At 29.0% G+C, this 15,391-nt stretch overlaps 1 protein-coding gene across 1 annotated transcript; it reads left to right on the top strand.

Moving 5' to 3' along the window:
* Positions 1 to 763: 763 nt before the first annotated feature.
* MKS88_005628 (uncharacterized protein) lies at positions 764 to 15,290 on the top strand (the record flags this gene model as incomplete). Its single annotated transcript, XM_067218908.1, has 3 exons — positions 764 to 12,784; positions 12,880 to 15,006; positions 15,171 to 15,290. 3 exons carry the CDS (start codon positions 764 to 766, stop codon positions 15,288 to 15,290), a joined length of 14,268 nt encoding a protein of 4,755 aa, XP_067070836.1.
* Positions 15,291 to 15,391: the final 101 nt, after the last annotated feature.

The following is a 15,391-nucleotide window of genomic DNA, read 5'->3' as shown; positions in this document are numbered from 1 at the left end:
ATTATTTTTATGTGATCATTATTTTATGACACTGAATAACAAAGAATAATGTATGCTACAAATGTTATTCCATTTTTTTTTTTTTTTTTGACATGGAATAGAGAAGTTCTAAGAATTTTCCTTACATTATATATATATATATATATGCTTATATATATGCGTACATTTAAAAATTTCCTTAACATTTTGTACATAATTAAGTACAGAACACAAAGTAGATATAGTTGTACATGTACTGTATACATGAGAGTATACATGCCATTTTGTGTAGACTTGGCCATACTTATGTCAATATTCCATATATAATGTTTTTTATGCCTTTCAACCTCCATTTGTTTTCCTTATAAACAGAATACTAATATTTTCTTTAATATACCACTAATTAAATAAATTAGGAGAATTAATTGATAACTACTTTACCCAAAAAAAAAAAAAATTGGAGCAACAATTGTTAATGTGGTAGCTTAAGCATTGTGTTTCATTCGTCCACATAAGTACATATATACGTATGAATGTATATATTCAGCATTACAGTGCACAACTGTCGAGTATGCAGAAAGATCTAGTGTGAATAGAACTATATAACTGACATATACTCCATATTTGTATAGATATGCACACTTGTATGTAGGATAAGCATTTGTGAAGGGGCATACATATATGTTTATATGATGGGTTCATCCACATGTGTGGTCGAAAAATATGGGCATGTAACATATGACAAATAACACCTACCGCATAAGACATATCCGATTGGCACAGAATGGAAAAACCAACATGTACAGTTTGTGGACATACACAGTTTAGGTTAGAAGAAGGACAGTTTGTATGTAATAAGTGTCATTATGTTAGCGATAAAATTTTGGAGCATTTTGATGATGATTTTGGGGAAATATCAATAAATGAAGATACGAATTGTGAAAGTCTTGAAAAGGATGTATATGATATCATTAAGAAATTGTACAAAGATAAAAATTTAATTAATAATTTAACAAAATATGTTTTTAAGGAAAATGATGAGTTTTTTATTAATTTTCAAAAAGCACTAATAAGTTTTATAAATACATTTGTTTCATTACACAAATTACCCGTATATATATATGATGAAATTAAAAAAATATGGTTTCATTTAATAGAATTGAATAGTAAACATTTGAATATTTATACTCCTTTTGGAGCTGTACAAGAATCATCGATTAAATATATTTATGAAGTTATTAGAGTAAAAAAAATGACAGAAGTTTTAGAAAAAATGACAAAAGATATAAATGTGAATGATGTTATTAAAAAAGTGACAAAAAAAATGGGATTAAGTAAAATTTCTTATTTTTTTAATATGCAAAAAAAATATATTAATAAAACTAGTGCATTTATGGAATTTTGTCCAAAGAAAAGTGAAATAAATAAAAAATTCCATGTTCGCTTGTTAAATATTTACAAAAAAACGAATCTACTAGATAACGAAAAAAATAATAAAGAGATTTATATAAAATTTAATAATGTTATAAATACTTTAAAACAGGCAAAAATACATAACGAAAATAAAACTCTACATAATAAGGAAAATAATAATTTTAACTCCATCAACAAGGAACCGCATAACGTCAAGTATGGATTAAACTACAACAATGATTATAGTAAACATGCTAATAAGAATAATGTACCGATGGTGGAATATGCATTTAGAAAGACCTCGGTAGATATGTTTGATCTAGAAAATGATGAAAACTTTGAAAATAATAAGAATTTTGAAAATTCTGAAAATATCGGTCAAGACGAATATCGTAATGAGTTCAGAAGTGTAGACAATTTTAATGATGCTGTGAATGATCCGGATATTTCGGATGTGGTTGCAGCCAGCAAAGGAGATGCTGCTGACAAAGCCGATACTCCTAACAAAACCAATACTTCTAACAGAGCCGATACTTCCAACAAAGCCGATACTTCCAACAAAGCCGATACTTCCAACAAAGCCGATACTTCCAACAAAGCCGATACTTCCAACAAAGCCGATACTTCCAACAAAGCCGATACTGCTAACAGAGGGGATGATTTCATAAAGGACGAAAATTTTTTAGATGCTGAACGTGTGTACCATTTCTATTCGTCCTACTTAATTAATAAAATTATGCATTACAGGAATTTATCGAATCCAACAGTAAAATATGTATCTTCCTATTATATGAATAGATCGACAAATTATAACGATCTAATTAGTTTAATATACGAGCATGATTTTTTGTATTATATACGTGAAGAGTTAAGAAGTAAATGTGATATTGAGTATTTATCCTATTATGATATATTACAGGTTTTTAAAGGAAAATATGATCATTTAATATCTGCTTCTCCTAATAAGGAAAAATATCAAAGTAGTTGTCGTAATCATAATATGAAAGACATTAGAAATAGGAAAGACAAAAGGGGCATACTTCATTATGATATGCCTTTGAAACAAAATGTAGAAAACGATTTTTCGGAAGATAAGAATGCTTATAATTTGAATGAACTGAAAAATAACGAAATTGTTGACGTGGATGATTTTGCTTTTGACAGCAATTTTAAGACAGAGGATAAAGCAAACGGTGGGTATGAGGTACAGAAAGAAGGTCAAAAATGGGGATTAGTAGAAGGGCCAATGGAGAGACTAGTAGAAGGGCCAATGGAGGGACTAGTAGAAGGGCCAATGGAGGAACTAGTAGAAGGGCCAATGGAGGAACTAGTAGAAGGGCCAATGGAGAGACTAGTAAAAGGGCCAAAGGAACGACCAATAGAAGGACCTGAAGAGGATAATTTTGAGGATTATTTAACAGATGGCGAAATATTTGAATATAAAAGCGAATTAAATTATCAAGCACATAACAATCGTTTATATCCCAATACAGAGAATAATTTTTTTGACGTGAACAATTCAGAAAATAGTAGAATATTTGAGTATGAGACAGAAAAGATGAAAAATGAAAAAAAATTAAATGTTCTCAATAGCACATATGAACAAAATGATGTGGTTAAAACAAATGAAAAAAATAAAGATATGGAACCTAATGGTGTAGCAGGTGATGATGTTGAAAATGTTTTGAAAAAGTATATAAAATATGTTGAACTGAATAAAGGTAGCAATAAACTAAATTTAATAGATAAGTCTGTTGTAGCTGTCAATTCTGTATTTGATGAAGAGCTGCGTGAAAATGAAAGCATACTAAATGGAATAGAAGGAGAAGGAGAAGAAGGTGAAAAAGAAAGGAATAGGAGTTACTCTCCATTAATATTAACAAGTAACGAAACAAGAAAAGATCGGAATGTTTCTGAACAGCAAAACCCGTTCTCAAGCTACATGTATTATTTTAACGATGATAGAAGTGAACATTTTGAAGATGGCGATGCAGATGACGATGAGGATGGAGTTTCAAATGACGTTCGAGATGTCCTTCAAGATAGATCTATTTTATCAAAACTTCCATTAGCATCTGAAAAGAAGGAGGAACAAAAATTGAATGATATTAACTGTCCAAATCTTGATATTAGAAGTAATAGAATCGACGCATTCAGTGCTAACAAGGACCATCTAATGTCTAACCATAGCTTGCACGACGATCTAAAGGATAGCTTGAGTGAAAAGATGGAACAACAAAGCTACTTGAAGAATAGCAAGGATAACTACGTAAAGACGAGCTCCCCTGATAATATGATACACATGATGCCTACAATACGTATGGACGTATATAAAAAATTAGAATTCGTGAACAAGTTAAAAAAAGAAAGTAAGGCACACATAAGGAAAAATTATTATAACAATGGGTTAAATAACAAAAAGGTGAATTTAAATAAAGCGTTTTTATTTTTATATAAGCGTATTTTAAAAAAGAAGAAAAATAATGAAGAGGAGAAAGTGGAGCATGATAAAGAAGGAGAAGAAAAGGATGGAAAGGACGAAAAAGAGTTGAAAAATAAAGAGGTTTATATTGAGGAAAAGTATATGATAGACTCCTTCATATTTGATGATGTGTACAAAGGTGTTTTGTACATATCTAGTATCAGTAGATTTCGAACGTTGGCAGTTAAACATATATACAAAGAGTACGTTAATTTTTTTTTAAACGATTACAAGTATTATTTAAAAGATGTAGAGGCGTATAAATTTTGTTATAATTTTACGTTCGATTTACTGTTATATATATTATATTATTGTTTCAGTAGATTACATATTTATTGTTTACCGCATAATATGAAGAATTATATTAACGCAGATCATTTTAATATGTATAGAATATTTAATAACGTATCAGATAAATTTAGTTCTTTATATAAAGAAAAGGTTTTATTTAATTTCCCCCTTAAAAATCCCCATTTCTGTGAATTGAAAAAATATTTTTTTATGAGAAATTTAAAAAGTTGTATTCCTTTTATATGCATTCATTATTATGAGCATAATAACAAGTTTTACATGGACGAAAATGATAATAACGCGAACAGCAGTAATAACGCAGATAACACTAATGACGGTAATACGAATGATGAAGGGGAAGATCTGAAATTGTATAAAGTAATATATCCTAAAAAATTAAGACTGACCTACGCTAGTTTGCGTAAATATGGTCATGTTATAAATACCGTATGGTTAAAATCCTTAGAAAATTTTAACGGACAAGTAATAGTAAATTTATACTCCTTAATTAATGATTTAATATATAAATTTCAACTTCCTAATATTATTCAGATATATTCATTGAAATTATTAAATATGGTTATATTTAAGTATAGATTTTACCAATTCTTATATCGCGTATTTACAAAGAAATATGATGATATGCACATAGAATTAAATAAATTTTACACATATGATAAAATATATAAGGATTGTGTAACCTATTTTAGTGCAGCATTATCATCTGTTTATTTTATAAATGAAGCAAATAATTTTATTTTATATCTAATGAAAAAAGAATATTATATAAATAAAAAATATATTGAAACTAAAAAGTATATAACCTCTAAAGATGGAACTGTGAATTTTAAAGTCTATAATAAAATTAATCATTTCTATAGGCAAAAATTCTTTTATACATTTTGTGGTATTCAAACCTCAGCATATCTAATCAGAAAATGCTTTTACTATTTGGCTGCAGCTTGTGTAATAATTTCTTGTAAACTCTATTATCCTATGTTTTCCAATGATTTTTTCAACTATCAAAATATGTTTATAAAAGACAAATTTGAAAGTTTTCATCTGAACAATCATTACAAGTGTCATATGCAACAGGATATTCATTTTTACAATAAGCAGTTCATACCTATTTGCAAATCCAGTAATAAAAAAGAGCGAAAACCCACAAACTCTAAAAACAGTGAACCGGTCTGTGAAAGGCACCATGATCAAGGCAGCAGGAATGAACAAATAAATGTCAACATGAATGAAGAAAAAAACTACAATGCTGATGATGCCTCCCTCGAGAAGGAAGTAATGCGCGCATTTAGAAAAATAGACAGAGAAGAAAATAAAAATAAAAATAAAAATAAAAATAAGGTATTGAACAAAAGAGATGTTAATCAAAGGGAAAACATCGTATCGGGACATCCTAAAGGGAAGAGAAAACGTTCCCTTTCACTGAATAAAGAGGACGATTCGGGAAAATTTTGCAAAATTAAAAAATTAAAAGGTAGTAATAACAGTAAGGTTGCACAAATTGGTAACGAGGATGTGTACGGCAATAACGAGGATGTATGCGGCAATAACGAGGATGTGTACGGCAATAACGAGGATGTATGCGGCAATAACGAGGATGTGTACGGCAATAACGAGGATGTATGCGGCAATAACGAGGATGTGTACGGCAATAACGAGGATGTATGCGGCAATAACGAGGATGTATGCGGCAATAACGAGGATGTATGCGGCGATAACGAGGATGTATGCGGCAATAACGAGGATGTACGCTGCAATTACGAGGACGAAAGGAGCCAGCTATATTTTGATCAAAACAGAAATGAAAATAGCGGAAATGCAAATCTTCATGAGGGTGTCTCTTACAGTGAAAACAAAACAACAGACAGAGAAATAGATGATGCTTATGAATGGTATAGTGAAGTATTAATTGAAGCTTCAGAGGAGAAAAAATATTTTGTACAATACTTAAACAAAAACTCAAAAGTTTTTAAAGACAACTTACTTACCGATTTTTTTAACAGTGATTCTTGTAGTGAGAATTTTAATAATTTCATATTTTCGGATGAAACCGATTTACTGGATGGGTCATCTAATGGTAAAACAGTCATTGACAAAAAAAAAAAAAAGGAGGTGATGGTAGAAAAAGAAGCGATAGGGATGAAAGAAATGGTGGAAGCGAAGGAGAAGGGGGAGAGAGAGCATAAGAGGAAAAGAAAGCGGAGGAGAAGGAGGAGGAGGAAACAGATGATAAAAGGAATACACTTCAAATCGTCAAAACAAAAATGTAATTACTTTTTTGTGCCCATCCCACATATTTTGAAATTCTTTTTAAATTGTGGAAAATATTATAATATGAGATCATTCGACAGGTTAATTGTACGGGAAGGGAAAGAATTTCATAAGTACAATCCTCAGAAAGATAAAGAATATAGTAGCATGGAAGAAGGGGAAGAAAACATATTTGAAAAAATTATTCATGAAAATGTTTGCAAAGAGGAAGTAGTAGTAGAAAACAACATACAAACGAAAAAAAAAGGTAATAATAGTTGTATATATAAAGGTGTTGAAAGTAGAAATAAAATATATGCACATATCAAAAGCAGTAAAAGTTATTCACAGATTTTAAGTAAAAATACAGGATTAAATAAAGGTACGAAAAACGTAAACAATAATCATATTATACTTAAACAAAATATATATTGTTGTAAAGATCAGCTATATAAGGAGAAAGATAAAAAGCTTGTTAGTAATAAGTATAATGATTTGCAACATCTCAAAAATATTTTGAAAATTCTTTTCATAAGTGACTATCCTCACCATTTAAATTATTTCAATTTCAACGTTAAGTCGCTCATCTTTTATAGTTTAGTTTACCAGTTGAGAAATAAGAAGGGGCATTTTTCATATATCTCAACGAGTGGAAGTACTGCACAGGCAAGTACTGCAAGTGGATGTAATACCAGTGCACATAATATGCAATATGATTTTTCGCCAAAATATATTTCATTAATTATGCACAAACTCTTCCGAGAGGTGGCACAGGGTAAGGACAAGTCCGTGGCCAGGGGAATTCCGGCGGAAGAGGGAATATTAAACGGTGTTATTGGTAGAGGCGAAAGGGATACCACTGACAAAGAGGGAAACGTGGATAAAGGCAAAGAGGGAAACGTGGATAAAGACAAAGAGGGAAACGTGGATAAAGACAAAGAGGGAAACATGGATAAAGACAAAGAGGGAGACGTGGATAGGGAGGAACGAGGCGCCAACCCAGGCATGAATGCTCCAAGTGGACCGGAAGAAGTAGGAAAATTCGAGTTTGTAAATTTTAATGACGAAATTATGCAGCAGTTCATAAAGTCAAGTGAGAACTTTGAAAAGAAGAGAAGTCTGCACCAATTTTTGAGGAACAACTGCTATGATAGTGATAATGAAAAAAAAATAGGTGAAAATAAGGAATCGGCAAAAATTACCCATATGCGTTTAGTACATACAAAGTATTATGAAAACACTTTGTTTTGTTATATAATGAAGGAATATTTCGAGAACCTAAAGGATTTATATATGTTTGAATATTTTTCGGATATATTAAATATTTTTATTGATCATTCATGGAATATTTATCAATCACTATTTTTATATTATCAATTAAATAGTTCCATTTATCTCTATATTAACTGCTTAGGGCAATACTTAAATATGCTTGAATTTTTCTTTGTTATAATAAATAAGAGAGAGCATATTAATGCAAATTGTTTTAACGCTTTTTACAGAAATAGGTATATAAATAAAAGAAAAAGACTTTATTATACAATCAAAATGCTATCTTTTATTTTTCAATTCCTTATAGCTTTAAATCGTGTAAAATGTTGTATGCCATCTTATGTTCTAAGACATTTAGGAAATTTCAGTGCTCCCAATGATTATACAGTTTGTTATAAAACAAAGTATTCAAATCTAGCATACAAAATAGTTTTAAATGAACAAAATATTCTTTCTAGTATTGTAAAATATGGATATGAATATATGAAAAGTGCTTTATATAACACGTTTAATAATAAAGAAATCAAAAAAAAATTGCTTACAAAAATGAGAAATATGTATACAAAATTAATAAATTTAATTAAAATATCATATATTGAATTTGATTATATTCATAGCTATGTTTTACCAATTAGACATAACATGATGTTTCACATAGTAATATTAAATGCAAATTTTTTTTTAATTAGTTTTAATGATACCTTAGAATTAATTAAGAATAACTATTCTGCTTTTATTGAAAATTATTGTAAAAATTTCATTAGCTACAGCTGCAACAATTCAAATGATGATGTACTTCTTCTTTCAGTCGAAAGAACAGAAAACAAAGGACAAGGCAAAAATATTGATCAAATAAACATTAATAATAAAGGTCAAAGGGTACGAATAAGACATAATAAAGGAAAATATCTGAATAAAACAAACCAGTTTCTCTATAAATATATGTATCTCCTTAATCACCTCAAGGGAAGGAAAAAATATCTCCCCCATTTGTTTAACTACAATTTAATTTCATCAGATGTTAATGAACAGAGTAGTATCTATTATCTTTGCAACCCTAAATCAGATGCAGTAAGTACTTGTATGAATTTCTTGTCTACAAATAGGTATGACAATGGACAAGAAAATTCTAATTATGGAAATAAAATATTATGTAATAACAAACTAAATGAACCCAAATTTTTAAAACAAAAAAAAATATACATTTCCAATAATTTTAATGATTTGCATTTATTTAAAGATGATTATTATAATATTGGATCGGAAGGAGTTATCCATTTTGCGAGAAGTTTTGCCAAATTTTTTACGAAATACAAGAAAAAAATTAAAGATCCAAGTAGTATATTTCTTTTATATTATTGGAGTTGTTGCACAAATTTGTTGAAAACAAATAAATTTACATGGAACGAACTGAGAATAAGTAATCAATTAGCAAATCGTATATTTCACAGCTTTTTAATGTACTCCTTAAAGGGAAATCATAATGGCAAAAAGAGTTTTTATACCCGTAAATATAAGCTTTTTGATTATTGTGCATTATTTGAACACATACTAGATATGGAATACTGCTTATTACGAAATAGGGGGTTCACATGTGCTTGTCGGAAGAGAGGCAGAACGAGTAATGGTAAAGAATTATTTTTTGATGAGAATATGAAATATACAAAGGAGAACCTCAATTCATTTGGCACTGAAGAAAAAGTGGAGGTAGAAGTGGGAGAGGACTATAATGATGACAATGTGGAAGACAAAGGAAAATCCATCATCAGTAGAAAACGTAGTTGTACATCAGAATTATGTGGAACCTTGGACTACATGTGTTGTATGTCATATGACAGAACAGCAAAATGGTTAGACTTATCAGATGTTCATAACGGCTTTGTAAAATATGCAAAGGGTATTATTAGCAAAACGCAGATATATGATAACGTCCTAAATAAATTGATGTACTTTAATATAGATGATGAAATGTTTTTGAGAGATGTAAATGAAGAAGTTCAAGATTATGCATTTAGTAAGAGCAATCGAAGGGATAGTACTACTATACGTTTAAAAAAGAAAAAAAAAAAAAAATTCTTCCCATATGAAAATTTTACCAATTCGATAATAATAGATGATTTTATTAATACTAATAAACAATTTTTTTTAATAAAAAATGTGAACTATTTTTGCAAGAATGTAAAAAATTTTTTTCGAAGTAGAGATACAATGTTCAAAGGTCATAACTCCATTATAACACAATATATTAAAGAAGATAAAAGAAGAAGAAGAAGAAAAAAAAGAAACTATTACAGCTCTTGTAAAGAAATAGTATCGAAATATTTTTCCTCAGAAAAAAATTTAGGCAATTCTATTTTTTGTGAAAAATATGTAAAGGGTAAAATGAATATTCATGTTGACATTGATACGACTACGTTACCATTTGACCTTATGGGTTTGGATAATTCAGGGAGTTGTATGATCCCAAAAAATTTAAAGAAATACGATAACCATTTAAGAGAGGTATTGAACCATTTTAGTCATACACTGAATTCTACATTGTATAAAAATTGTAAAAATATTTTTTCTAATATTCCCATAAATTATAGTTTATACAACCAATTAGAAAAAAGATTTAGAAAGAGGTTTAATTTGAAGGAAAATATAAAAATGGAGTTTTACAATTTCATAAATGACAAATTTTTTAATTATAGAGGAGATGGCATGCCTGCCAGAAGTGGCATGTGTGGAAGCAGTAAAGACGAAGGGACAAACGAAGGGAATCATAACGAAGAGATGCACAATAACAACCATAGCGATGATGAATTTATGTATGTTTCTACAGATGCTGATTCTTACAAAAGTGATACAGTCTTTTACCCCATAAAACTAAAGGAACAAATGGACTATTCCTACTTTAAGCAATATTTAAAAAAGAGCATAATTTACGTAAATGCCCGTACTAAGGGAAAAAATATGTGCATTTTTTGTAACTGTGCCCATTTTAAGGACAAAATGAAAGGTGTTGATTCGCTTGTTCATAAAAATGAGCTCCTTGTTTACGATTTTTACAAAATATATACAAACATTTTTCAGCAATTAAACAATACTTTTAGTGAAAATAATAATAGTAATGGGAATAAAACCTACTTATCGGAAATCGTACAACAACCCATTTTCGAATGGCATAATAACCTTAACTTTTATGACTCCTCTATATTTTTTCATAACAGATGTTATAATTTTAAGTGCACAAAGAGGAGCCAAAAAGAGGAGAACAAGAGGAAGAAGAGCATACAGGGAAATAATACAAAGAAATGGAAAGTGCATCAAAAGGATGAAAAATGGGACTTGAAAAGAAAAAAAGAAAAAAATGAAAAGGTGGAAAATAATCTAAAGAGCCGAATATATCGAATGAGTCAAACGGACCAAATGAACCATACGGACCAATTGAGCCAAACGCACCAAATGAACCATACGGACCAAATGAGCCAAACGCACCAAATGAACCATACGGACCAAATGAGTCAAACGGACCAAATGAGTCAAACGGACCAAACGAGTCAAACGGACCAAATGAACCAAACGAACCAAACGAACCAAATGAACCATACGAACCAAATGAACCAAATGAGCCAAATCGAATATATTCCGGGTGAAGACTATGATGACAAAAGCAGCCTTAGGGCTAAGAAAAATGACGTTGTACCTGAGTATACAAAAAGGAGGAGACTAAGTAAAAATGGGGAGGATGAAATTCCAGAAGACAAAATAACTTCAACAAGTGATAAGAGTTGCTTTAAAAATAGACATATGTATAATATAAATTTTGCTTATGAAAAGTGTAGTAATACACATTTCGACATTTTAAGGAAGAAAAAATCATATATTTGCGTATATAACGATCGCACCTATTTCAATATTAATGATACATCAATTGCAGCGGAGGTAAGGAAGAGCGATAAATATGAAAAATCTCATGTAAACTATGTGTTCAACCGAAATGTGCACTTTGAGTTTAATTCACCTTTAAATTGCTTTATTTTAAGGTTAAAAAATGCGTACATAAAAAAAAAAAATAAAAATGTGTATACTAATGTTAGAAGAAAAGAAATATATAAAATGAAATATGTCCAAAATGTTCACAGAACAAAGAAATATACTTATTTTTTATTCTCTTGTTTTATATATCCTATGAATCAAATTATAAAAATAATCTATCTTTTTTCCATACGATATTTTACTACTCTATTTCTCAAAACTGTTAATTATTTAAATTACGCAAAAATAGATATGAAGTTAGTACAATTTTTAGGTAGTAATGAATATGAAATACTTAAGTCTGTTTTTTATAATTTTACTCTACCGCATAGTTTAAACTCCTTATTTGATATATTAAGATTCAGAGGACATTACATTAATCCTTTTTCCCTACTAGGCAGTATTTATTATATAAGAGAAATAAAAATGATATGTTCATATTTTAAACTGCACTGTGTACATTTTTTCAACACTCTACACAATATAGCAACAATAGAAAACTATAGAAATGAGAAGGACCTTTTTAACCTTGATAATAATGTTATTCATAAGAGGGAAATTGAGGCAGCAGTGTCTTTGGATGAATGCAACGAATTGTCATATAAGGAAAGGAAAGATGGGAAAACAACAAAAGAAGGGGAAGGTAAAAAAACCATAGTAGCTATAGGAGCAAAAGAAATGGAAGAAAATGAAAAGGTTGCAAGATTTAGCATAATAAACGCATTTAAATGCATTAATAAGAATAGACAGAAATATACTACAAAAACTTTTATGCCAAATTATAATAATAGTTTAGTAATGAAATTTACGGATGATATACAATGTAATATAAAAGACCAAAAGATAATAGAATTTTTCGAAAGTATAAAGGGGAATGCTAGTATTAGCAACGAATTAAATGAAATAATAAAATTAGAAACTACTTTATATGACAAATTATTTAATGTTAACAAAAAAAAGAAGATGTATAATAAAAAGTACTCACAAGAGGCTAAAGAGGATGACAAGACCATAGATCCTGCCCAATTTTACTCATCAAATTTAACGAATATTTCTTGTGTACTATTGCGTGAAGAAAAAAAAAAAAAAAAAAAAAATGTAATAGTAGCAGTAGCGAAAACAATAATGTAAACAATATTTTCAAAAAAAGAAAGAAACTTAAAGGACCACAATTAAAAGCAATTGGTTACGTAAACAATCATATAAAAGTACAAAGAGAAGAAAATAAATTCAAGAAATTATATCATTACATAATGACGAAAAATGAAACAGATTATTCTAGTACGTTACAAATTTATAAAAACAAAGAGATAAAATCTAATTTGATAGAAACAAGTAAACATACAAAAACATATGATATAACAAGTGCTGAAAATATACTACTTTCTAATAATGTAAGTATAAATGATGTTGGTATGAACAAGCAAAGAGATGATGAGCAGGAAATGCAGTGTATAAAAGATGATACTAATATCATTGAAAAAAATGTTAATTGTGTAGTTACTAGTAATAATGTAATTGATAGCAGAGCAAGTTGTAACGTGAATCCTACTCATAACAGTAATAATACTAGAAACGCAGGTAAGAATTATAATGATGATAAGGATACTCAGTGGGAAATGATTGAAGAAGTAGAGAAGGATAATGGGAATGAAAATGAAAATGAGGAATACGCAAATGGAAAGGAAAAATGTGCAAAAAAAAAAAAAAAAAAGAAAAGAAAAAAAAAAAATATTGATGAGATATACGACAAATGCTTTATGAAAGATTCACATGAAGAAAGAATAAAAGACTTTTCTAAACCCTCAGAAACGATTAATTTATATAATGTTCTCATAAATTTTTTAAATAATCAATCTTTGTTAAGAAATGATTCAATAACATATGAAAAGTTTAGGAAGAAAAATATTATCGAGTTTAACCACATTGTATACAGAGAGTTTACAATACATACTAATTACTATGCGGAATCATATAATAAAAGTACATTAAATAAATTTATTTCTCTTTTTTATAACAATAATTTTAAAGATAATTATTTAAAGGGGGAAATAAAGAAATATGCTAATGGAAGGAAAGAAGAAAGGAGTTACTCACAAAAAGAAAAAAGCATTCTTCATGCAAGTCATGTAAATTATCATATAAATGATCGCATACATGATCATGTAAATGGTAATCTAAATTTTAATAGTAAAGACAGAGAACAGAAAGTGAACGAATCATCATATCAGTTGCATGACTACGCCGATATAGAAGTAGAAACTTCATCAGATTTTGAACTGAATGGACATTGGGTGGAGGAAGATACTATCAAGCACGTAAACGAGAATGTTAACAACTCCAGGGGTTATAATTCATTTATGCTGCTGAGGGGTAGCAAAAATGCGGAAGATAAAAGAAACAGTAGTAAAAAAGGAGTAGAAAAAATATATGGAAATCAAATGGAAGAAATGGAAAAAATGTATGGTGAAGAAATGATAGGAGACAACATATACGAATTCTATGAGAGTTCAAATGATTTGTTATTTATGCAAAACGAAAAATTTAAAGATAATAGAGATGATGATCCTTTAAATAACGAATATAACAGCTCACGCTGTTCTTTTAATTCGGATTATTATGATACTAGCGATTTTAGTGAAGCAAATGATGATAAGGACAATGACTATATACACTGTTCCTTCTACTTACACAAACCAATATATATATTTGATGAAGAAAAGCAAGAAGAGGAAGAAATTTACTCCAACAAATGCTACAAAAATTGTTCTTCTGAAGGTTCTGAAGGGGATATCGATATAACGGTAGGCACTTCCATACCTTTAAGTAGAAATAAAAAGAATAATTGGAAAAAACATTCTTTTAAAAATAGTAAAAAATTAAGGAAAATACACAATAAATTAATTCAAAAAATAGACTATGATAAAAGTATTAGTAAAAAATTATATAAGCTGTATGACAAGAGTAACAACTTTATAATGAGTGATTACAAATGTTCAAAATATAGAAACGTTTGGGTAAATTTTGCTAAAAATTGTGTAAGGAAAAGGAAGAATATTAACAGCATATTCAGAGGCGATGCTTTCCTTATTAATAGTGTTTCTAATAATACTTACACATATGATCAGGATATTAGAACACTAGTACACATATATAAAAGGCAAAAAATGTACATTAAATATATGAAGCAAAAATATATTTCGAAAAAGTATAAACATTCATTCCCGTGGATTGGAGATAATATTTTTATTTGCCCCAATAACGTTGATAAGTACATTATGGTAATGTAACCTAATTCCAGTTTTAACTTCCTTCTAATAGAATTGTTATCCCATACGCACACATACATAATACATACATACATACATACATACACATATATATATACATATATATAATGTTATATCTCCGTTATACTCGGACATTTTTACTTATTCATTCGTAGGCGGGCTATAGTGCAGTGTTGCTCCACCAAAATACTTCCTACTTAAAAAATTACAACTACCATTCGGTCAGCGTTAATATACCACTGAATTTTATATTCGAAACAAGGAATTTAAGTTAAAAAAAAAAGAAAATTAATAATAATTGAATGAAAAAAAAAAAAAATTGTAAAAAGTAGCTGCAAAATGTACTTAATTATTATGGGACAATATTTTATTAAAA

Source organism: Plasmodium brasilianum, chromosome 14, assembly GCF_023973825.1.
Source record: "Plasmodium brasilianum strain Bolivian I chromosome 14, whole genome shotgun sequence".
Lineage (NCBI taxonomy): Eukaryota > Apicomplexa > Aconoidasida > Haemosporida > Plasmodiidae > Plasmodium > Plasmodium brasilianum.
This window is presented reverse-complemented; position numbering and strand designations above follow the sequence as displayed.